Source organism: Chanodichthys erythropterus, chromosome 12 (genome assembly GCF_024489055.1).
Source record: "Chanodichthys erythropterus isolate Z2021 chromosome 12, ASM2448905v1, whole genome shotgun sequence".
Taxonomy (NCBI): domain Eukaryota; kingdom Metazoa; phylum Chordata; class Actinopteri; order Cypriniformes; family Xenocyprididae; genus Chanodichthys; species Chanodichthys erythropterus.
Genome location: NC_090232.1, coordinates 31,778,969 through 31,803,632, shown reverse-complemented (window position 1 = coordinate 31,803,632; position 24,664 = coordinate 31,778,969). Strand labels below are relative to the sequence as shown.

At 40.8% G+C, this 24,664-nt stretch overlaps 1 protein-coding gene across 2 annotated transcripts in view; it reads right to left on the bottom strand.

Moving 5' to 3' along the window:
• Positions 1–8,936: 8,936 nt before the first annotated feature.
• Positions 8,937–24,664, bottom strand: part of galntl6 (polypeptide N-acetylgalactosaminyltransferase like 6) — a 253,863-nt gene continuing 238,135 nt past the window's right edge. For both annotated transcript variants that reach the window (XM_067404464.1, XM_067404465.1), the window contains 5 exons: positions 24,187–24,294; positions 23,400–23,621; positions 13,583–13,699; positions 13,211–13,360; positions 8,937–9,383 (listed from right to left, as the gene is read on the bottom strand). In XM_067404464.1, the coding sequence (XP_067260565.1) occupies positions 9,216–9,383; positions 13,211–13,360; positions 13,583–13,699; positions 23,400–23,621; positions 24,187–24,294 (765 nt within the window). In that variant the 3' untranslated portion in view covers positions 8,937–9,215. The remainder of the gene's footprint in view (positions 9,384–13,210; positions 13,361–13,582; positions 13,700–23,399; positions 23,622–24,186; positions 24,295–24,664) is intronic.

The following is a 24,664-nucleotide window of genomic DNA, read 5'->3' as shown; positions in this document are numbered from 1 at the left end:
TGTGGTAATTTTGTTGCTTTCTATGGGAGATAAAAAAAAAAAAAAACCTCAGATTTCATCAAAAATATTTTAATTTGTGTTCAGAAGATGAACGAAGGTCTTACGGATGTGGAACGACATGAGGGTGAGTAATTAATGGCAGAAATTTCATTTTTAGGTGAACTAACCCTTTAATAAAGTCCAGAGTGCAAAATCCAGATCTTGTTTTTTCATGGGAGCTTGATGTCATATGCACATATCTTGTTGTTCTATTTTTATTTTTTTATATTTATATTTTTATTCTTTCAACTCTTTTTATTTTTTATTTATTTTATTTTTAATGCATTTTATACATTTTATGTATTCTCTTTTATTTTCTGACTTTTAATGCATTTTATATCTTGCTGTCTGGTTGAAAGAGCTGGGAGAATTAGGAAGTAAGTTTTTTCTTTTTTTTTTGTTATCCCTGGATGCAGCTCTGTGACAAATATTTATTTATTTTTTTTTATCCCTGGATGCATCTCTGTATAGAGTTAGTCCAGGAAGATTTGTCTGTAAGGGTAATGTTTAAACGCACAGCTACCTGACAAATATATACAGTTATCCCCCTGTGTGAGGAAGATTCATTTAGATCCGCTCTGATGGATAGATCTGTTTAGATCCGCTCTGACGGACAACAAAAAACTCCCTGAAATTTTCTAACTCTTCCATCTAGATCGCGAAATTCTCTGTTTTTACTGTTATATCTGTTTCTTATGTGTTCCATTATTATTATGTATTTGGTTCTTCTTTATGTAAAGCACTTTGAATTACCATTGTGTATGAAATGTGATATACAAATAAAATTGCCTTGCCTTGCCTAATATCTAATGTTATATTGTTAAAACATGGAAGAAAAACAAAAAAAAACAAACAAACAAAAAAAACTTTTTGTTATAATCATTGAGCTGTAACCAGTGGTGTAGTCTACGTGATAAGCCATATACCCTCTAGGAAAGTTCAGGAATTTCCATGAGGATACATAACCATCCAATAAATCAGTGGTTCCCAACCACGCTCCTGGAGGCCCCCCAACACTGTATATTTTGTATCTCTCCTTTGTCTGACACACCCATTTCAGGTCTTCTCTACTAATGAGCTGATGATCTGAATCAGGTGTGTTTGATTAAGGAGACATGGAAAACATGCAGTGTTGGGGGGCCTCCAGGAATGTGGCTGAACCCCTGCAATAAATCACAATAAGCGAGAGGGCAGTCCCCCGTCCTGTTCTCCTGCCCTGAGCTGCGTCCCTTGGCAGATGCGAGTGACCTCGTCTCTTTTGCCGGTTCTGAGGATGAGCCGCTTGATGACTCCATGTCTCTCGCGGCCTCTGAAACCGAAGGTTGGGCCAGTGATTCTGACCCCGCCCGCCTTCCCTCTCTGGAGCCCATTGACTGCAAGCCGGGTATGGATGCCGAGTTCTTCCGCATCCTCTCGAAAGCAGTAGAGGTTTTGGACCTCGAATGGGCTCCGCCAGAGGAGCCATAACGGAGCAGGCTCGTCGAGTGGTTCCTGCCGGGTCCCCGCCAGGCCCCTCGCCAACGCGCCGCACTGTTTTTCCCAGAGGTTCACGATGGGCTGACGAAGTCGTGGCGCGCCCCGTATTCTGCCCGCCTACATACTACACATTATTCAGCTCTCACCTCTGTGGATGGCTCTGAAGAGAAGGGTTACGAGCATCTACCGCCCCTGGACGAAGCAGTGGCGGCTCACCTCTGTCCCCCCACAGCTGTGGGTTGGAAAACTAAGAGGGCCCTTCCATCCAAGCCCTGCAGGACCACTTCTGCCCTGGCTGGCAGAGCATACACGTCCGCGGGCCAGGCTGCCTCAGCGCTGCACACCATGGCTATTCTCCAGGTGTTTCAAGCGAAGCTCCTCCGTTCTCTGGACGAGTCTGGCGTTGATGCACCTGCCTTCCGTGACCTCCGCAGCGCCACTGACTTAGCCCTGCGTGCCACAAAGGCCACAGCTCAGGCCATTGGACGATCCATGGCCACCCTGGTCATGCTTGAGCGCCATTTGTGGCTCAACCTGACCGAGATTAAGGAGATGGACAAGACGGCCTTTTTGGATGCCCCGGTCTCTCCCTCTGGTCTCTTCGGGCCAGCAGTAGAGGGCTTTACGGAGCATTTCACTGCAGCACAAAAGTCGTCCCAGGCTATGCGACACTTCCTGCCTAAACGCTCTAGCTCCACGTCAGCTTCCAGCCGCACCAAGTATGCGCCGGCTCAGCAGAACAAACCTCCCCCCTCTATCTCTCAGGCAGCACCACTCAAGGAACAGCGCCATCGTAAGCGCTCCTCCTTCCCGAGGCAACGTCAGGGACCCCGGCCTAAAATTACGCTGGACCCGAAGCCTCCTAAGCCTTCCTGATTTTTCAGGAAGGAAGAGGATGGGGCAAAGTCTCGCCACGGCCGGACCACCCCAAAAGCTCTTTCGTTCCACCACCCCTCTGCTTTGTTCAGCTCCGGGCGTGGGAGATATGTTCAGTGTTGTGCTAACTGGGCCCAGTGCTGCATCCATGCAAAACACCATTCTTATGGCGAACACTATGAATATTTTACCTTCTCTAAGAAAGAGCGAAGTTCCTCTTCCACTCTCTCTGGTGTACGGGCCCCCGATTGGCGGCCTGCATCCGATACCATTCAGCCACTTGTCACGCGGGCCAAGGCCTGGCGGGCCATCCCCGGAGTGTCAAGCTGGGTTCTGGGAACCATAAGTCGAGGCTACTCGCTTCAGTTCGCCCGAAGGCCCCCGCGCTTCAGCAGGGTACTTTAAGCTTAAGTCAACACGGATGACGCTCATGTCCTCCAAGCCGAAGTCATGTCTCTTCTGAGGAAAGGAGCTATAGAAATAGTCTCCCCCTCAGAGAGCAATTTGGGGTTCTACAGCCGTTATTTTCTAGTTCCCAAAAAAGATGGCGGTCTCAGACCCATCTTAGATGTCAGGCTCTTGAACCTCTCCCTCATGAGACGGAAGTTCAAGATGCTAAGTTGCCCCGGGGACTGGTTCTGCTCGCTGGACCTGAAAGATGCATACTTTCACATCCAGATAGCCCCCATCACAGGCGATTCTTGAGATTTGCATTCAAGGGTGTGGCTTACCAATATGCGGTCCTTCCATTCGGGCTGTCCCTAGCTCCTCGCACTTTTACCAAGTGCATGAACGCGGCGCTTTCCCCACTGAGACAGATGGGAATCCGGGTTCTCAATTACCTCGCCAGAGCCAGTGACTGGCTCATCCTAGCCCAGTCACGAGCTGAGCTGGAGCATCACAGATCCATGTTACTCAGCCACTTGGAGTGCCTGGGTCTCAGGGTCAACTTTGCCAAGAGCTCACTGCTCCCCAGCCAGCGTATAATGTTGCTGTGTGCGGTTTTCGACTCAGTCCGTATGACGGCTGTAGTATCTCCAGAGCGCGCTATGGCCATTCAGCAGCTCGCGGCATCAGTCAGGAACAGAGCCTATTTCCCTCTGAAGTTTTTCCAGAGGATGCTAGGGCTGATGGCTTCCGCCTCCCCGGTTCTGCAGCTCGGCCTTCTTCAGATGCGGCCTCTGCAGTACTGGTTGAAGTTCTGGGTACCTCCTCACGCTTGGCGGCACGGCCGCCTGCGTCTCAGGATCAATCAGGCCTGTTTGGCAGCTCTGAAACCCTGGATGAACCCTGTATGGTTCAGCCAAGGGGTACCCCTACAGGCAGTGTCCAGAAGGACGGTGCTCTCAACAGATGCGTCCAACACAGGTTGGGGCGCTCTTTGCGAGGGCAGACCGGCCCTCGGCTTGTGGTCTCACGAAGAATGCCATCTGCACATCAACTGCCTCGAGATGTTGGCAGTGATTCGAGCCCTTCATGCGTTCCAGGCCCACCTGACAGGACGCCACATCTTAGTCCAGTCAGACAGCATGACGGTGGTGTCATACATAAATCACCAGGGCGGCCTTTCGTCCAGCCGCTTATGCGCTCTGGCGAAGTGTCTTCTGGAATGGGCATCACTGAGGTTTCATTAAACTCTGGGCTCTGCACCTCTGGTCCCTCGACTGGAGCCTGCTAACCTCCCCGGGGACGTGCTGAATACCATTTCTCAGGCGAGAGCTCCGTCCACAAGACGCCTCTACGCTCAGAAATGGTTGGTCTTTGTTGGCTGGTGTTCTACATGCAACATAGACCCAGTCGAGTGTGACATATCTCTGATACTGTCTTTCCACCAGGAGTGTTTGGATCTGGGTCGCACCCCTTCAACGCTCAAAGTTTACGTAGCAGCCATTGTAGCATTTCACGCTCCTATCGCTGGCCAGTCAGTGGGACGAAACAACCTTGTGGTGCATTTCTTGAGAGGTTCTAGGCGATTAAGTCCTCCTCATCCTCTCACTGTTCCCCCCTGGGACCGCTCTTTGGTCCTCAGAGCTCTTAAAGGGCCTCCCTTTGAGCCACTGCGTTCAGCTGACCTCAGGCCCCTGAAGCTCAAAACCGCTCTGCTACTTGCACTAGCATCGATTAAGTGAGTTGGCGACTTGCAGGCCCTCTCTGTGAGCCTTGCATGCCTTGAGTTCGGGCCCAACGACTCCAAAGTTGTTTTGAAACCTAGGCATGGCTACGTCCCTAAGGTGCTCTCGACTCCATTCAGAGCACAGGTCATTTCCCTCTCAGCGCTTCCTCCCTCGTCGGACGAACGAGAGCTGGAATTACTCTGCCCTGTCAGGGCATTAAGGACCTACGTTGATCAATCACAGCCTTTTTGGCAATCTGATCAGCTTTTTATCTGCTTTGGCAGCCACACCAAAGGGTCTTCGGTCTCAAAGCAATGTCTTTTGCATTGGATAGTCGATGCTATTGCTCTTTGTTACTCCTCTATGGGCCTCGACTGCCCATAGGAGTTAGAGCCCACTCTACTAGAGGAATGGCTTCCTCTTGGGCCTGGTCTAGTGGAGTTTCGATTAAAGACATCTGTGAGGCGGCCGGCTGGTCCTCGCTGTCCACTTTTGTCAGATTTTATCATTTGGACGTCCCGACCTTACAAGCTCGGGTCCTCTCGGTATGATCCAGCGGCCTCTATCGAACTCCGCTTCATGCCACTCTCCCTTTTTGTAGTGTAACGAGGGTTTGACAGCTCCGGCCTTCTTACTTGTCCTCTGGTTCCCTTACGGTGCCCAAGACAAGTCCAATCATTCCCTGCGATGGCACAGCGCGGTTGAATTCGTTCCCCATATGCAGTACGAGTGAGGTATCGAAAGGGAATGTACTCGGTTACTAACGTAACCTCAGTTCCCTGAGATACGGAATGACTACTGCGTTACATGCCGTGCCACGAGGCTGCAGCTTCAGTGTCGTCCCTTCAGTCGAATGACCTGAAATGAAACGCCAGCTTATATAGCCCTAAACCCCGCCCATTTCAGCGGGAATATTCGTGCACTCTGTCGCCATAGGCCACGCAGCTATGCCATGCCGTCATTGGTTCAACAACTTGTCTATGAGTGAACCAATGACGATGCAGTTACACTGCGTTATTGAAAAAGGCTTCAGTAACGGGGAAAAAGGAGACCTTTCCCCATACACAGTACTCGTTCCGTATCTCAGGGAACCGAGGTTACGTTAGTAACCGAGTACGTTTATCTACTTCAAGAACCGCAGATATTACCTCGCTGGTGAGAAATATCATGTAGCTAAGTTGCTAAACTATTTTACCGATAAATTCGTTAGAGCAGCGCTGACAAAACATTAAGTGGGAGTGTGTGTCTGTACTATACAGTACATGTGTACATTTGAAAGAGAGAGAGCTGGAGAGAGAGAGCTTTCAGGACACAATAAAACATATTTTGTGCCAAAAACCATGACAATATTTGTCATTTTCATCCTATTATTTACTATATTTATTTGCCAGGGGTGTCCAACCCTGAGAGCTACCGTCCTGCAGACTTCAGTTCCAACCCTGCTCCAACACACTTGTCTGTAATTATCAAGCATCCCTGAACACCTTGATTAGCTGGTTCAGGTGCGTTTGATTGGGGTTGGAGCTGGAATTTGCATGATGGTAGCTCTCAGGGAGCAGGGTTGGACACCCCTGCTGTAGGACCTATTGAAATAACTGAATTCAATGGCGAAACGACATATACGGAACTGCAATGCGGTCAAGACCTGCTAGAACTACTTTAGCCCTGCATTTCCCTGAAAATAATTGCACACCTTAGAACGCTGGTCAACCAATCAGATAAGAGCATTCAACAGCCCATAGTATAATAATCTATAATGCATGTTTGAATAAATCCATCAAGTTGACAGCCACCCTTTAACCCTTTCGCACGTAAGTTTTAAATATTCTGGCTGACCCCCCAGCGTGAGTTTTTTGAAGCGACCGTTATTTAGAACGTATCACTTTATGGTTTCCATGGTGACGCGTCATTGCTTGTTATGTGACACACCGCAGCACTGTATGAATGATAATCTGCTTTCATTTAATTTTTCCTTTGTTATTCATAATATTCACAAATTTGTTGACTATAGCATGAAATATCTAATGTTCCGATTGCCAAATATGTGCAAGTGGATGTGTTTTGCTGTTTAAACACCTTTATAACATCATGTTAGTTGAGCCATATGCGCGATGGGCGCCGCCATGTTAGTTTGCGCCGCACAGAGAATCGGATCTGTTGGATTTACAACCCGTGAATTTATCCACTTCTCCCGAAATACATGAAAGTAAGTGAGTCGGTGAACTGGGGAAGAATAGAGTAAGCTTTAAAGTTACTTTCACAATGTGTATCTGATATGAATAAAACGTGTCGTCTAATTATAATGGAAAGGGTTGTTATTTCCGCTTCTATAGACACCATTGTGTATTTTACAAACTCTAAATATATTGTTTTGTTAGTACTCGTGTGTATTTAAATGTCTGAAATCTAAAATAAACATTATTTGGTTGAAAACACTGCATATATGTGATATGAAAAGCGCTGCACGCGTCCGTCTCTGGTTTAGCGCCAGCCAAAGCGCGCACGCACATTTGAATTTGGCAGTTGATCACGCGATGCGCTGAACGTTCTAATCACACCGGTGTGATCGTACGCTCCTGGGACCAGACAAGACTGATCACACCGGTGTGATCGTACGTGTTAAAGGGTTAAATGATTGTATTTCAAAAACGAACTGGAGTAGAACTAATTTTAAAGTTAGTAGGCCTAATATATTCTAACTTGATTATTATAAAAATTTCCTTAAGTGTAATCTAAATTTGTATACAAATCAGTTAATTTTAACATCAATATTAATGTAGTAGCCTACCAACTGTTTCCCATGTATATTTTACAGCATTAGTTGACATGTGATGTACTGTACCTGATATACAGTATATCCAAAATATTGAATCATATTGCAAGCTTGTGAATCGAAATGCATAACTATGATGACAGACTGGCTGGAAAAGGTGCAAAACAGAAAACAAAGTCCAAATATTGTGACATACTGATAAGCCTCATCTTTCCATTATTGTTAATAATAGTTGCAACTTGCACGCTTAAATGTGCATTGAAAAAAAATGTAGATTTTAGCTGGCTGAGTTAGATATGGTAATTGACAGTAAACAGTAGAAAATCAGTTCAGCTGTAAATGTCATTGGCTGTTAAAGTATTGTGTTGCTTATAGTAATTTGATATGATGATAACACACAAGTAAGCAGTCTTTCAGAATGCTCTCAATTACATGTAGCTTATATCAGTTGCATACTATATGCATTAGTGAGTGTGGTGGTGCTTATGGGGTGTCGCTCTGAGACGGGTGAGTATGAGGCTAGGAGGGAAAAAACACAGTATACTCACAACAAAAAAAACTAGACTACACCACTGGCTGTAATGTCAAACTTGCTAGTCTCAGTGAAAAATCACTTGCATTAAGAAGAAAATATTTAATAAGCTCCCCCTAGTGTTCAAGATTGGAAACATAGACCTCAGATTTCCATTAGGATGTTTTTTTCGCTAGAGATATACTTTCAGGATGTTTTCACTTTCTCCTCATATCAGCTATTGATCCAGCAGGTCAGTGAGTCCTGTCAGTTAGACTAGATCAAAGAAAAAGTAAAAAACCCAAATTAGAATTCTGTTGTTGCAAAGCATTAAGAAATCATTTACTTACGGTTTGTGATGCAGCTGCTATCAGATCCAATACAGTTGGCAGCCTCATTTTTAAAAAAAAAATGTCTTTGCGAACTCTCCTTTACTATGACAAGCCATTTTAACTTAAAATGTTCCCAGTGTTACTCATCGTAATTGCATTTTTTACTAGTAAGAATTAAATTAGAGACCTCTACAATTCAGTTCTTACTAGTAACAATTGTAATAATTGAATTAGGATGTTTTAATTGTTCAAAGACCTCCTGTATGTCAATAGATCAAAGGAAACGTGATTTCTCATGTCATGACCCCTTTAAAGGTCAAATAAAAATGAATGTAATAGTGATAGCTAACATCCCCCCCCAAAAAAGTCTGTTGCAGATGGCTCAACACCAGAGGGAGCCAAACCATCACTTTTAAGATAAGATTGTAAGCAGCATGACAAAAGACAAACCACACAGGCAAGACAACACACATCCACTCATTTTCTGGTTTATTTATAGACGAGAAACTCTGTAACAAGATAGAATCCATTGAAAAAGTCAAATATTTTATTTAATTAAGTCACTGCCTCAACCCAAGCTTGACTCTACAGGTACAAGAGAGTCAATACACATAACTTAAATCTGGAAAGGCACCAAATAAATACAAATAAATATGCATTTGAAACGATCCCGGAAAAAAATAAATAGCAATACAAAAAAAAAAAAAAAAAAACTTTCAAATTTCTGGTTTTGTACAAATCCACCATGCAATCTTCAAGGACTGATACAGAATATTCTTTCATTAGACTCCACTTCCAAAGTCCTAAAGCTGCTCTGTTTTTCAATGTATAGGAAGCAACTGGGGGCCCAAGTTAGACCCCTACAAGAGAGTCGGGCTGTCCGTATTCTCCTCGACCAGCAAGGTGCTCAATGTGGATGCGTTTCCACCAGCCTCGTGTCTCTCGTTGTTTCTAGTCCCCTCATTCAGACTGCTGCAGAACCTCGAGAGGGACCCAGAGCCAGACAGTAAAAACATCCAGGCCCACATTAAGAATTGTGGGAGGTGTGGTTATGTGTGGAAGCCAGCTGATTGGCTTGACCACAACCCCAGGTCCTATGAGCTGGCAGCGCTGTTGAATTTGTCCAGAACGGTGGCGTTGACTTTCTGGAAGATCCACTGTTGTGTTTCAGACTCGGGGTCGCACTTGTTCATGAAAATCCGCTTATCGCCTGGGCTACAGTCCATGCAACCGCTGCTCACCAGGTGGTACAAAGATTTATCCTGAAGCAAGCAGAAGATGGGAAGGAGAAAAAGAGAGAAGGAGGGTGAAATAAAAATAAATAAACAAGAAACAGTCACTGTGACTGCAGCAGAGGTCTAATCCTGCATTATCTCCTCTAGCCTTCAGTCAGATTACAGGAGTGGAACTAAAGAACCAAACATGGAATACGCTAATCAGAAAAGCTGACTTTATTTCTTGGCTTGAGTTTGGAAGTGAAATGAGAGAAATTGAGAAATGATGGACAAGAAGGGTGGTAGGGGTGTTTTCTCAGAGGATGCAAAGGGAGGCAGTGCCTCCTCAGAAAATATCCACATATTTACAAAAATAAAACAATGCAAATATTATGGATTTAAAAAGTGTATAAATCACTCACTTTTCTAGAGTGACACAGCGACACCAGAGGTTAAAGTTACAAGAGGTTAAAGTGAGGCAGCGTCTCTCTTTCGTCTATTGAACCCAGTGAGTTTTAAAGATGCCATCGAAGTGAAAATTGAATTTACCTCAGCATAGTTGAATAACAAGAGTTCAGTACATGGAAATGACATACAGTGAGTCTCAAACTCCATTGTTTCCTCCTCCTTATATAAATCTCATTTGTTTAAACGACCTCCGAAGAACAGGCGAATCTCAACATAACACCGACTGTTACGTAAAAATGGCAGATGGAGCAATAATAACTGACATGATCTATGATATCATGATATTTTTAGTGATATTTGTAAATTGTCTTTCTAAATGTTTCTTTAGCATGTTGCTAATGTACTGTTAAATGTGGTTAAAGTTACCATTGTTTCTTACTGTATTCACAGAGACAAGAGAGCCATAGTTATTTTCATTATTAAACACTTGCTGTATAATTCATAAACACAACTTCATTCTTTATAAATCTCTCCAACTTTAGCATTAGCCGTTAGCCACGGAGCACCATCAAACTCATTCAGAATCAATGTAAACATCCAAATAAACACTGTACTTACGTGATTAGACAAGCTGCATGACGAACACTTTGTAAAGATCCATTTTGAGAGTTATATTAGCTGTGTGAACTTTGTTTATGCAATGATAGAGTGAGAGCTCGGGAGGGGGCAGAGAGCGTGAGCAATTAAAGGGCCAGCAGCATGAATCTGCGCATTTCTAATTAAGCCTCAAAATAGGCAGTTTAAAAAAATTAATTTAAAAAAATCTATGGGGTATTTTGAGCTGAAACTTCACAGACACATTCAGGGGACACCTTAGACTTATATTACATCTTTTAAAAAAAAAACTTACATTGAAAAACAATGGAATAGAAGCACAGTGGAATGAAAAAACACGTTCTGTGTGAACTGGCCCCAAGTAATGTTTACTTACTTAACCTAGAAATGTGCAAAAGTGTAACTGGAACACTGATTTACATTCAATTTAAAATGAAGCATTATAAACAGTGATGACTTTGCCTCATGATTTCAAAACACCACTGCGCACCACTGATAGAAAGAAAATTAGGTAAATAAAAGTGAAAGAATGGGGGATTCATCATCAATCTCCTATCAAAAAGTAGAAGACAACAAAGAAAGTCTCTACTTGAAAGTGTTCTCCACAGCACACAGGGCATGTATATTTTTGCGCTAGAAACTACTGAGTATGCCAAAGAGAGCCGGTGAAAAAATAGAGGATGTGTCCCAGAGGGAGTGATCAGGCTGAGCAGAGGAGGGACATGCCTTCGGGCTTTCGGCTCCAGTTCTGTGCCGCTCTCCCCTGGGTTGATTTACTGTTCTCTGCGCCTCAGGCAGCTCCACTGCCAGGTACCACCTTTTCCTTTCAACTGTATATTTCCTTTCTCTATAGCGCCGTCATTGACCTATCCTGCAATGACAGTGATTTCTTTGCTTGACACCTTAAAGTCAGAATATCTCAGTTTAGGCTCACAGTACCTCGCTAGAGGGCTAGAAAAACTGTGCTTCTGTCGTTTGTGATGGACCCAGAGCCATAGGTATTAGTCCACAGGGGATTTTGTAACGAGGTCTACGTTCGGTCCCACTGCTGCTCTGTTGCTGTAGATATACTTTATTGACCTCTTAAAGAAGATATGGAGAGGGAATATGGAGGAAGACAGGTGCAGCTATTCCTTAGAGATGGTATATATGAAAATGTGTGAAGTGATATGAAAAAGTAACACCTGGGTGTAAAACATTACTCATGCAGACTGTAATGGATTTTATCTCAATAACGTCATGCAGTCTTGTATTCCGTCAGTTGTCTGTGTTATATTTAAATACATTAAAATAAATGTTAATGTTTAACTAAAGTTTTAAATATTATTACAATTTAAAATAACTTTTTCTATTTTGATTTATTGTAAAATGTAATTTAACCAGAATTTTCAGCATTACTTCAGTCTTCAGTGTCACACGATCCTTCAGAAATCATTTTAATACTTTAATAATTTAAATTTCCTAAAATATTTTATTACCTATTATCTATTGCATATGTATGCAAAAATGCATACATATATTTACGTTCTCTCGAAAATAAAGTTTTAAAATGTATTAACATTAACCTTATGCATTATTGCACATTTATGTTTTTTTTATGAAAATGATAAAACCTGTTTATTTTTATATCTCCATTCATTTATTTGTTTATATACTGAAAGAATTCAATGTTGCTCAAAGATGTTATTTTATCAGAAAACAGAGAAAGGTTATTTTTCCCACAAAGCATGTAGTTACTGCCTTTACCAGCAGGGGCTTAAGGGGTCATGCTAAGCAGACAAACCTTGACCCTTTGGCACAGGCAAGTTTTGAAGAAGTTAAAACATAAGATAGTTTTGATATGTTTTTGGCCACTACGTACAGTAATTCCTCATATATTTTTGTTCTTTAATAAGAACCAGTAGCTATGTTAAAGGGATAGTTCACCCAAAAATGAAAATTATCCCATTACTCACCCTCAAACTTTAGGTGTATATGTCTTTCTTCTTTCAGACGAACACAATCAGAGATATATTTAAAGCTTTATAATGGTAGTGAATGGGGGGCCTATTTTGAAGCCAAAAATAAATGCATCCATTCATCATAAATATAATCCATACAGCTCCAGAGGGTTAATAAAGGCCTTGTGAAGTGAGGCGATGGGTTTTTGTAAGAAAAAATGTTTAAAATATTTAAATATTTAAAACTTTATAATCTAAAATAATTAGCTCCCGCCAGACAACCGTATGCATACTGCACAAGTCAACTTGCGCCAAATGAGTAACCCGTGACGCGATAAATGACGCACGATGTAAGCTTAGACACCTCTCGTAGTTCAAACAAATAGAGCTATACAACAAACTCAAGTTCCTGTTCTTTTATATCGAAATCCCCTGACATTTCTCTCGTTTTAAGACTTCTAACTCGTTACCGGTGTTTTGCTTTGCTCTCCTCTGCGTGTCCGCGTTTGTAATGCGCCATGTGTCAGGTCAGAGTTCACTCTTCCGTCGTAAATCGATGTGTACGGCTGTCTGTCGGAAGCTAGTTAGTTTACTTCATAAAATTAAAAAAAAAAAACATCACTTCACTTCAGAAGGCCTTCATTAACCCCCTGGAGCCGTATGGATTATTTTTTATGATGGATGGATGCATTTATTTTGGGCTTCAAAACATGCCCCCCATTCAATACCATTATAAATCTTTGGAGAGCCAGATATTTTTAAATATATCTCCAATTGTGTTCGTCTGAAAGAAGATAGTCATATACACTTAGGATGGCTTGAGGGTGAGTAAATCATGGGTTCATTTTCGTTTTTGGGTGAACTAACCCTTTAAGATTTTTGAATGGCAGTGTATTTGTGTTACTGAATTACCTTCCTGTAGCTCCAGTGCTGGTTGCCTTTCATACCATGGCAGTCATACAGAGTGATGGGGCTGTTCTGACTAATAGCATCAAAACAGAATTTCCTGGTGTGCAGGGGATCTCCAGGCCTGATGTCCTCTCTCCAGCCAAACGTGAAAATCTAACCACCACAGAGAACAGCAATACTCTCAGTTTCATAGAAGACTGTCAAGGAATAAGCTTCATATCATGATTTGATTTCATCAAAGTATCAGTCAATTTTTACTTGAAAAAAAAAGCTCACTTACAGTCAACCATCTAATGCTCTTTCACATTATTCCAACATAATATACAAATCAGTACTGAGCAATGCGGGAGAGTATACATAGAAGATGTCTTATACCTGCTCGTGTGCCCATGTTCGCTCTGCGCCTTCTTTCAGACAAGCGTCCAGGCGCAGTTCGGTGCCAGTGGAACCATGTTTAGAATCGATGCACAAACCAGATGCCACATTACGGATCTGAGGACAGAGAAATAGATTTGTTGAATAACACCTATCAACTGCACAAGGATTTAACAAAATTAGATCTTTTTTTGTGTATCCATTCAGTCAGTCAACGTTCAAAATTAGAAACTTGGTGATAGGAACAACGAGAAAATAATTTTCATTTTTATATACATAAAACAATAATATCTTATTCTAAACCTAAAATAATATTGACAAACTACATATAATTTGAAAGTTCTATTGTAGTTCTCATATTTGTTGTTTTCTGATTTTCAAGACAAATGACAGAGGAACAGTAGTTAGTAAATTCGCAACAACAATATTTTCAGGCATTTTTTATTTTGGCATATTTTATATAATGCACATTTACTTTGAAATAGCAATGAAAATGAAAAAACTTGTTCTTTTTGTATGTCTTTTATGTTTGTTAAAGGTTGAATTCAAACCAAATACTGCCATTCTGCCCATACTACTTATGAATAGGATGTCAGTTACATAAATTGTACGAACACTATGGAAATAAATGGTTCAGGTCACTCAAACCATAGACTATATGGAAATGGAAGAGTCCTTATGTGGTCACCAATGGAGCCTGGATGGTATCTAGTGGAAAAGTTTGGTACTGCGCCCAAACAAAATTTTACTAAAAGCTCAATTTTGAGATATCATCCTAAAATTTGAAACACAACTTGATTAGATTTTGTCTTTGATTTTCCTGCAGTTTTAGAGTAAAAGAGTTTTGTAAAATATATATTTTATAAATTATATAAAAAATATATTTTTACATTTTACTTTTTTTCTTTTTTTTTTTTTACTTTCGTATTTTTTCTTTCACTTCTAAAATAATCAGCCAAGTGTCCCCTTTATAAGGAGACCAAACTTAAGTCTGTACTCAAAAGTATTCAAGATTTAAAACAATTTAAGTTGGGGTCTGTTCCCCAAAAATGGGAGTGACCGTTAAGGGGGTTTACGTTGCCAATCTTTTGGAACAACATAATATATTAGCAATATAAGCAATATTTTCTGTCAACAAATGTTGGCTGATATTTGACAGTTCTGTGGATATTAGCATTGAAATGATGGCAATTAATGAATAGAGAATGTCAAATGCATTTTTTCTTTTATTAAATAGTTACACGAGTTTCTGATTTAGACCCTTTAGATGTAATAGAGCAGTCCTGACCATAACAATCAATTAGTCCACTTTCAAGTTATGAAGTAAAATATCCTACTTTTGCCAGGCTGCCTTTTGTATTCAAATTCTCAAAGAAAAAAAAAATAAAGAAAAAAATATGTTGCATCAGTTAAGGCGTAGGACGTAGCATAAGCGTTTTGAACTGCGATTTACACTTTCTTCGTAAGTTGAATACAAAAGGTGGTTTGACGGAAGTTAGATATTTTAATTCGTAACTTGTTAAATATGGATTTTTTTTTTTTTTTTTTTTTTTTTTACACAAACACATTTTTTCACTTCAGAAGGCCTTTATTAACCCTCCGGAGCCGTGTGGAGTAAGTTTATGATGGATGGATGTGGATGGAAGCACTTTATTCAGCTCATACTCGTTGATCCCACTTACTGCCATTATAAAGCTTGGATGCGTCAGGATATTTATTAATATTTCTCCAATTGTGTTCATCAGAAAGAAGAGTCATACACATCTAGGATGGCTTGAAGGTGAGTAAATCTTGGGGTAATTTTCATTAGAAAATGAACTAATCCTTTAATGACCTCTACAGTGCTCATAGATGTGCATTAAAGGTAATAGAATGTTAGCCAAAAGTTATACTTCTTCCCCAACTGTGCGGTGAAGTATAATGTGACCCCTGGTCTCCAATCTGTTCAAGCGCTACACCAGACCATTTAAATAATGATTCATTCAAAATACACCTGTTCACAAAGATGTGTGCACTTTCCCCACTGTATGAACTCCAGAGGGTTCTGTTGCCCCTTGTACTTATATTTTTCTCTTTTTTTTTAATTTTTTGATTGGCTGTCCAGGTCCCCTAATTTTCTTTAAGGCATTCAGGTGTACCGACTGTTGTCACAGTGCAGCTCAATAATGCATGAGCGGCTGGAGCCACTGCCTCCTGAGCAGACACAGAGGAGCGGGCAGCAGTTCTGGGCCAATTCTGCTCACTTATTCACCTCACTAGGGAGACATGAGGGGACCAGGGCCTGGGGCAAGGTCACACACACACACACACACACACACACACACACACACACACACACACACACACACACACACACACACACACACACACACACACACTCACTCTCACGCTCACTCTCACACACACACACACACACACACACACACACACACACACACACACACACACACACACACCGACACCGACACACAGACACAAAAAAACACAAAAAAGGAGACCTGACAAAGAGGATGAACTGTGGTGGAACATATTATGCTGTGCAGCGTAGTGCATGCACAATGCATAAGCTTCCACTGCCGAAATTGTGCACTGCATACCAAGGTCATCAGAGGAAACAGATTACAGAGTGTTTGTTGGAGCCCATTTCCTCAAATATGTTTTTCTCACGCTCATGAGTCCTGAACGATTGAGGTGAGGGATTTAGGGTTTTTGAGCTCTTGGCAAGGCATGACTGTTGAAAGTAATTGGAAATCAGTTAGTAGGCTGCACAAATCAACAAGAAGTTCTGCTTGATGCTTTCTGCTCTGTGAATGCATGACTTAAAGCAGATTTTTCTTGTTGGTGACTAGATGCATTTGCTGCTGCTCACAGTCTGAATGACTGAAATTCACTCAAAATGTTGAAATGACTTTAAACCTAAGCTGAAAACGAATGCAATCAAAACAGTTTCTAAGGCATATGGACGCAACAAGCTTTCCAGGGAAGGTGAGGACATTCAAATGAAATGTCCTAACCCAGACGGTGGTCCTTATTACAGTTCAGGTCAACACTTTACTGCTTATTATTTACGGGAAAGGAAATGCTGCACCCTATTTGAGCTGTGATTTCTTTTCAAATGAGCTGGATTGGAGAATCAAGTGAGGACGAGCTTGACAAATGGAACAAAATGAAAGCCAAAAGCAAGGTCACACCAAGCTCTGCCTTGCCGATTTATTCCTAAAAGCCTTATTTTTTTCCCTGAGGTTATAAAAAGAAAACATGTTTAATTCATTTTCTTGTCTATTAGCAGCTTCTCGCTCTCTTTTGGAGCTTCCTTGCGCCTGCCGTCGTGTGATGTTTTCACGATGAATTATTTGACTTGTTCAACACAGTAACAAAGACATGCATTAGAATCTAATTTTCTGCGGATGCAGCCAATTTACTACCGAACCACATTTTTGTGAAGTCAGAGCAACTATAAATGGGTTCCAATATGTTTTAAGAAGCTCAAAGTCAGTTTGTTGTGGCTTTTCGAAAGCCTCTGCTCTCTTCATTTCTTTTCTAAAGCATTCTAGAATTTAGCAGGAGGTTGTGCTGATTAGAAAGAAACAGCAAGAACATTATGATTAAAGTTGACTTTGGCATGCTTAAATTATTTGATTTTTAATCATTTTACTTTATTTACAAGATTTAAAGTCCTTTCAAACTTTCAAATGCAGATTGACCACCCAAATCAAGACTACATTGTATATCAGCTGGTATGTACGGGTGGGCAATGTAAGCACAATATGAGGGGGGATTTCCCCCCTTCTGGTCTATGTATCCCTGCCAGTGAACTGTGGTCAGATGAGATATTGTCAGGCTATGTCAGTAAAAATCAGGCGTTATACTGTGCTTGTTGCGCGCACTCAAGAATTGCAAGCACCGGCACGCGCTGCATAATTACTTTATTATAGCTTAAATAAAGCACAAAAGAAACTACGAACAATGACCATCGTTGTTCTGTTGTAAGTTAAGTCATGAAATTACCAAACATGCAATTAAAGCTGCCTCAAAATTGTGCATGTATTTGTTGACATGGTTTTAAAGCTGTTATCCAATTTGTTGGCCTTAAAACATCTTAAAAATGCACATATGTACACCAGGGAAATCTAAATTTTCTCGGGGGAGCATGTCCCGTACCCCCCTAGCAAACTACATTTTCTGACCTCGATAATTATGAAACCCTGTGTATGGCCCAGCTTATATTCTATCTAATGAAATCTGAGGTAAACGTATATTTCTCCAAATGTGCGCACTTTTGGAATAAAAGTTTGTATGTGTATGCACTGTGATCAAAATATAAATGGGACCAAACGTGATTCCAAACTATTCTATTAATAACTAGCGATTGATTTTGCATTTTCTATCAGAAATTAAGAATTATTAGTGTCATTGTAGTGTTGCAAATATCTAAGCTATCTAATACTAAAAATCTCAAGGTTAAATTAGATTTTTTTTATTTTTAGATTTTTTAAATGTTTCTGTAACAGCTGCCAACAATAGTATATAGCTCCACTGTGGTTTTTAACAAATGTAAAAAAAAAAAAAAAAAAACTTTTCAAAACATCACCCCCTCTGTTTTTTTCCAAATTGCACACAGTGTTTATATATATATATATATATATATATATATATATATATATATATATATATAAACATATATATTCAGATACATAGGTTTATTTAACATGTATACTGTCACGTTCCCGTTCATTCCGGACTCCAATTCCCATAATCCTCCCTGCCAGTCACCTGCACACACTCCACACTAATCACTAATCACCACACCCAGCTGCAGCACATTAACCAGACTACATAAGACTCTCATTCACCACACATCTTAGCGAGGTCTTGTTTACTCTGAAGCAGTTCTAAGCGTTATTTACCCTGTCTGTCTGCCTGTTTCTGATCCTGTTTGTTCCCATGTATGATACTCTGCTGCCTGCCCTTTGGACTGTTTATTGTTTCCTGGATTTGTGATTGTTATCTGCCAGCCCTGACCCATTGCCTGTATCCTGACCACGATTCTGCCTGCTCTCTGCCATACCTGTTTGCCACTGTTTGACCCCTGCCTGTCTTACTACGAACTCTGTTTAATAAAAGCCTGCAGATGGATCTTACCTTGAGTCCCGCCTCGTTACATATACATTTATTTAACATCGTTTGTTGTTTGATTAATGACATTAATGACAGGTATTTAATTGGGCTACTGAATGCATGGATGCAATATACTGACACATATTCAGTTTTTACCCACCAGTTTACGTCCACTTAAGCCTTAACCACGATGGACCTGTTGACATCTGTGTGTGTGTGTATTTGACTATTCAGGCACAAGGAGAACTGATCTCGCGCGCGCGAAGAGAGCATTTCTGTTGTGTGTCTTTCAGCATGATTTCACCTATCCCACATTCACTAACAGCAAGTTAACTGATAAAGAATTGTGATACGTCGAGCTTGGCTACCTTTGATTATGCCGCCAAAGTGGCCAGTGGGAGTGGCCGTCTTACCTGCCACAGCTGAAATCTACCCGCATTTGGCAGGTGTTAATGTCAAGCCCTGTTTATACCACAAAATAAAGAAATAAATTAATGCACTTTTCTAGGTTACACTAGAAGAGCATGTAATCACAAGCTCTTTAGAGGTAAATACAGCAGAATCAGACCAAATCAGCATGGGTCTCTCCTCTCTTCTTCCTCTCAAGCCACAGGAGGGGGTACTCTAAAATGGGCCTGAAAACTGCATTTATACCGTAACAGCCTTTGGCAGCTATCGCTGTGAGCATAAAAGTCGGTTGATTGCATTATTTAAAGTATTTGAGTGTATTGAAGAGGCAATGAAACAGCTGTGGGGGAGAGAGAGAGAGTATATATGTGTGAAGGTGGGCGAGTGGCATATGGTTGACAGCCTGTTTACCCATCTCGACGCCCCGTCAGCCGGAGGTCATGCCGACGTTGACCCCTGTCCTTTGCTGAAAATGCCGACAAGGACCCCTTTAATTCCTTAGCTACCTCTCTTCCTCTCTGTCGCGGTCCATGTGGGTGTATTCGAAAGTCCAATAAGGCTCTTTTATTGTGCAATACATCAGCCGGGGTGACAGGAGGCCGGTGCAGGTAGACCAGCTAGAGAGCGTGGTGTATGAAGCTATCAGGTTGACAGTCAAATTACTATCATTTCGCCTCAGGAAAGAACATATTTACCATGCATAAATTTCACCCAAGCAAGTTCCCCAGCCGCATTTTTACCATCAATTTTATGCCGCTAATGCAGAAAAAGCTAATAAGTGAAAGGGACGGGATGTTCTTTGCTAAAGGACTTTTTTGGGCCGCCCCCGCTGAAACAATTGAAACCAAAGGGCTGTTTCCATTATTACCTTAGATGGATTTGGATGGACGGATACGCTTTACGGTAAGCGTCAGCCCTCCAATTAATTTGGATGTGAAATTAATTACATTTGTAAATTATTACTCGCCATTTCTGACACATCACGGCAGGGGACTGAAAAAAGAGGAGATGGTGTTCCCCGGGGGGATTCATTAAGGCATGATGTCTGTGAGGTACATCATTCAGCAGTGATTAAAAAGGCCCATCAAAATGCACAAGATGGGAATCAGTCCATGCATATTAAATACCCCCCACTATGACAGACATGGCAGAACCACAGATGGAGAGAAATGACAGGCCCATCTCTCCACGCGTGTTCCCAGGAACCGCTGTTCTGGCACAGCAAACCCGAATGATAATGAATAACCCGAATAGCCTGTCTCCCTGGATCAGCTTGAGTAATAAATGTATAACGCATCTTCTGTTTATTTATGGATCAGGAAGCAGTGATGCAAACAATAGTTACGTTGTGATGTCGCTGTATATTAGACAGCACAGTTTTAGGTGAGGACCGGCCGCCTGCTTGTCTTTGGCAAAAAATGTGTTATATCTCACCCGGCAGTGCTTCTCATAAATCAATGAACATTTCCACATAACCTCTCTGCCATATGCACGTACGTGCGCACACACACACACACACACACACACACACACACACACACACACACACACACACACACACACACACACACACACACACACACACACACACACACACACACACACACACAGGTTTGTTTTTGTGAATTTTGGGGACATTCCATAGGCATAATGGTTTTTATACTGTACAAACCGTATTTTCTCTCCCCCTACACTAAACCGACCCATCTCCTACCACTTTCTCAAGAAAACTTTTTACTTTCTCACAAAAACTCATTCTGTATGATTTATAAGCCTTTTGAAAAATGGGGACATGGGGGTAATGTCCTCATAATTCACTCTCTCCTTGTAATACCTATGTCATACCCATGTCATTATACAAATTTGTGTCCTGATATGTCACAAAAATGCACACACACACACTTATACCTGTTCTCGCATCTACAGTATGCTCTGTCTCACAGGATGTATTGATGATCATTTTCAGTGCGTAACTCAAATCAAATAAGTAGGGAAAAGTTATGTGCCTAGTGACTTAGGGGTAAACACGGAGATGTAAGGGGTGTCAAAACTGACTGGTAACTGAAAGATTCAGGTTGAAACCTCCATTGCACCCCTGAGCATGGCACACAACATTCAGGACGACAATCATTCAGGACGAGTGGTAATAACTGTACAGTAAGTTGCTTTGAATAAAAATATCACCTAAATGACAAATTAGCAATTCAAATTTACTGTTTATATATCCAAAAACTGCATGAATTAATAGTTTTTCAAAATAGATAAAATTTAAAGTATGAATTATTGATACCATCCATACAGAATATACTACTGTATACAAAAGGTTGGTGCCTGTAAGATTTTGTTTTAAAGAAAATAAATATGTGACAGTACTGTGTTCAAACTTATTATGCAGGATTTCAGTACAAAAACATTCAGATTTCAGTTTTTTAAAAGAGAGTGTTTGTTTGTTTTATTTCTCCATTTCTTTTTAGATAACTGGTATCAATCTCAGACGGGGTTGTTAAATAGTTTGCCGAGTCTGCTTAGGTAAATAGAAACTCTATTTAAAGAGGTTGTTCCACATTATTAAGCAAGTCACAGTTCTCATGCAATATAGAGAGGAAGAAAATCTTTCTGAAGATGAAAAGCATGACATGGTGCAATATTATGCAAAAGGGATGAAAACAACTAATATTGTGTGAAAACTCAATGGAGAAGATTCAACTATCATAAGATTTGTTTGTGATTTGCAGCAGAAGAGAACTCGCTCACATAAAGGCTTAGTAAGGAAAATTTCTGTCAAAAAAATTGTATAATAATTGTATTAAAATGACAGCTATAAAAAAGCTACTGTTGAGTAGCAAACAGGTATTTGAAGATGCTTTTAAATAGTTTTATTCACTGACGAATGCCGTACAACAATGGATGGTCTAGATGGATGGATTTCTGGATGGTTGGTGAGTGGCCATCAAGTTCCAACTACACTGCGACGCAGCAAAAAGTTGGCGGGGGATGATTTGGGCTGGAATATTGGGAAGTGAGATGGAAGGTCCCTTTAGGGTCTCTGAGGGGGTCAAAATGACTTCTGCAAGATATGTGGAGTTTATAACTGACCATTTTCTGCTATGGTATAAAAAGAAGGAAAGTGCCTTCTGAAATAAAAAGATATTCATTCAGGACAATGCACTATCCCATGCTGCAAAAAAACACCACAGTAATAAAACTGTTTGAAAATGGGTTTCTAAACCCACTGTAAACGTTTCTCTTTGTGAGCTTTGGTTAGGGGTGGCTGAAATGCAACTGAGATTGCTTCAGTTATCTAAAAATATATGAGAAATAAAACAAACACTTTCTTTGAAAAACTAAAATCTGAATGTTTATTGTACTAAAATCCAACATAATAATTTGGAACATAGTATATATTCATCATTCCTGCAAAAAGTATCAGTTTTCCCAAAAACTGTTTTCAACATTGATAATAATAATAAATATTTCTTGAGCACCAAATCAGCACATTAGTGTGATTTCTGAAGTAATGACTGAAGTAGGTCACCGTGATTTTCCCAAGTAAGACATGTTCCTGGATCAACATATTTTGTTGATCCTGGAACAACATTCCAGTCTGAAAATTTAACCCTATTCCTACCCCTAAACCTAATCCTACCCATAACTTATCCCTAAAATCAGAGGGGAAAGATAGGTAAATAACATTGATGTAGAAGCACCTAACCTAACTGGAATGTTGTTCCAGGATCAACAAAGATGTTGATCCAGGAACATATCTTACATGTCGCAAAATCACGGTGACCGACTGAAGTAATGGCTGCTGAAAATTCAGCTTTGCCATCACAGGAATAAATTACATTTTCAGATATATTAAAAAAAGAAAACAGTTATTTTAAATTGTAATAATATTTTACAATATTACTGTTTTACTGTATTTTTGATCAAATACTGTACATGCAGCCTTGAAAGGCTTCTTTCAAAAACATCATACTGTCCCCAGGAATGCACAATGTCCCAGAATCCTCCAACATTTTCAATGAAGCAAGTTTAGAAGATGGAAAAGTGTTCTTGCTTATTTTTGTTCTTGTTTAACTATTGAAATGTCTCTGTTGTGTAACTGTGTTCTATAAAATGCATGCCACTTCCTGTCATTCCCATTCAAATTCACATTTAACATCACTGTGCTGCTAATTCAATTCAAATTCTAAGTCTTGAATTAAAAGACTAAAAACCAATTATTAAATTCTGCATTTTGCTCAACCCTGGTATCTTCACAATTTTAATAATGCCGTTGTTCACCCACCTCTCCCCAGGCAGCTGGCGGTGGCTCCACAGGTGGGTAATATTTGGGCAGGTCCCAGGCCACAGTGTTCATGTACCATTTGAAGTCTTTACATTTGAGGTGTTTGCGGAGCTCCTTCTGAGCGGTAAGGTCGCCGGTGGAGAGGTGGCGGTACTCGGGCCGACGCTGATAGATGTACTCTGTGTACTCATCCATCCATGTCTCTGCCACTCGTTTCAGGTTCTGTGAGACGGATTAATGGAAAATATATATAAATATAATATACAGCTATGGAAAAAATTAAGAGACCACTCCAAGTTCAGAAATCAATGTTAAGTGGTCTCTTAATTTTTTCCATAGCTGTATATATATATATATATATATATATATATATATATATATATATATGACAGACTGTATATATATATATGTCTGTCCATACATCCATCCATCCATCCATCCATCCATCCATCCATCCATCCATCCATCCATCCATCCATCCATCCATCCATCCATCCATCCATCCATCCATCCATCCAATGTCTTTTCCTTAATCATGTCATATAATGCAAATGTCTATATGCTAATTAGTCACACTTGCCATAGTGTGTATATGTATATACATATATATATAGAGCAGAGTGACATTCTCTCCCTACAATTTGTCTTTTATCATGTGTGCAGAATATGAATAAGAGCATCTCAGGAACATTGTGAATCTAGAGCACTATAAACTAGCAGAATTGGGCCACTGTAGAGAAACACTCTATCCTTTCTCATTTGGAAGGATAGTGGAAGTTCTACTCACTCTTGCCAGGCTGGTCCCTGAAGGCACCTTGTAGGGGACGTACTTCCTGTAGATGTGGCCCACCCTCGAACAAGGTACATCATACATGCTGCCTCCGCACATCCACACCTAAAAAGGCACATACGCACACACATACTCAAACATTTATACTACATCACAGTATATGCAGAGTTTATTCCATCCTGCATTCTCTTAGACAGTTGAAAAAAAAAAAAGAAAAAAAAAATCAAAAAAGCCTCATGCATCACATCCTTGTGAGCTCCTGGGAATATGTGGACAGACTAGCAAGAAATACTGCTACGCTTCCACATCATACCAGAAACAAGCAATGTCCTCGCCGTGGGCTCCAATTACGGATCGACTGGCGCATTCACTGAAGGAAAGTAGTAGTTTTCCAACTGCCTCACACTTATGGTCTCTACTTTCCTCTTTAAACCAAAAGAAAAGAGAGATAAAGAAAAAAGCAGGGTGTTCAATA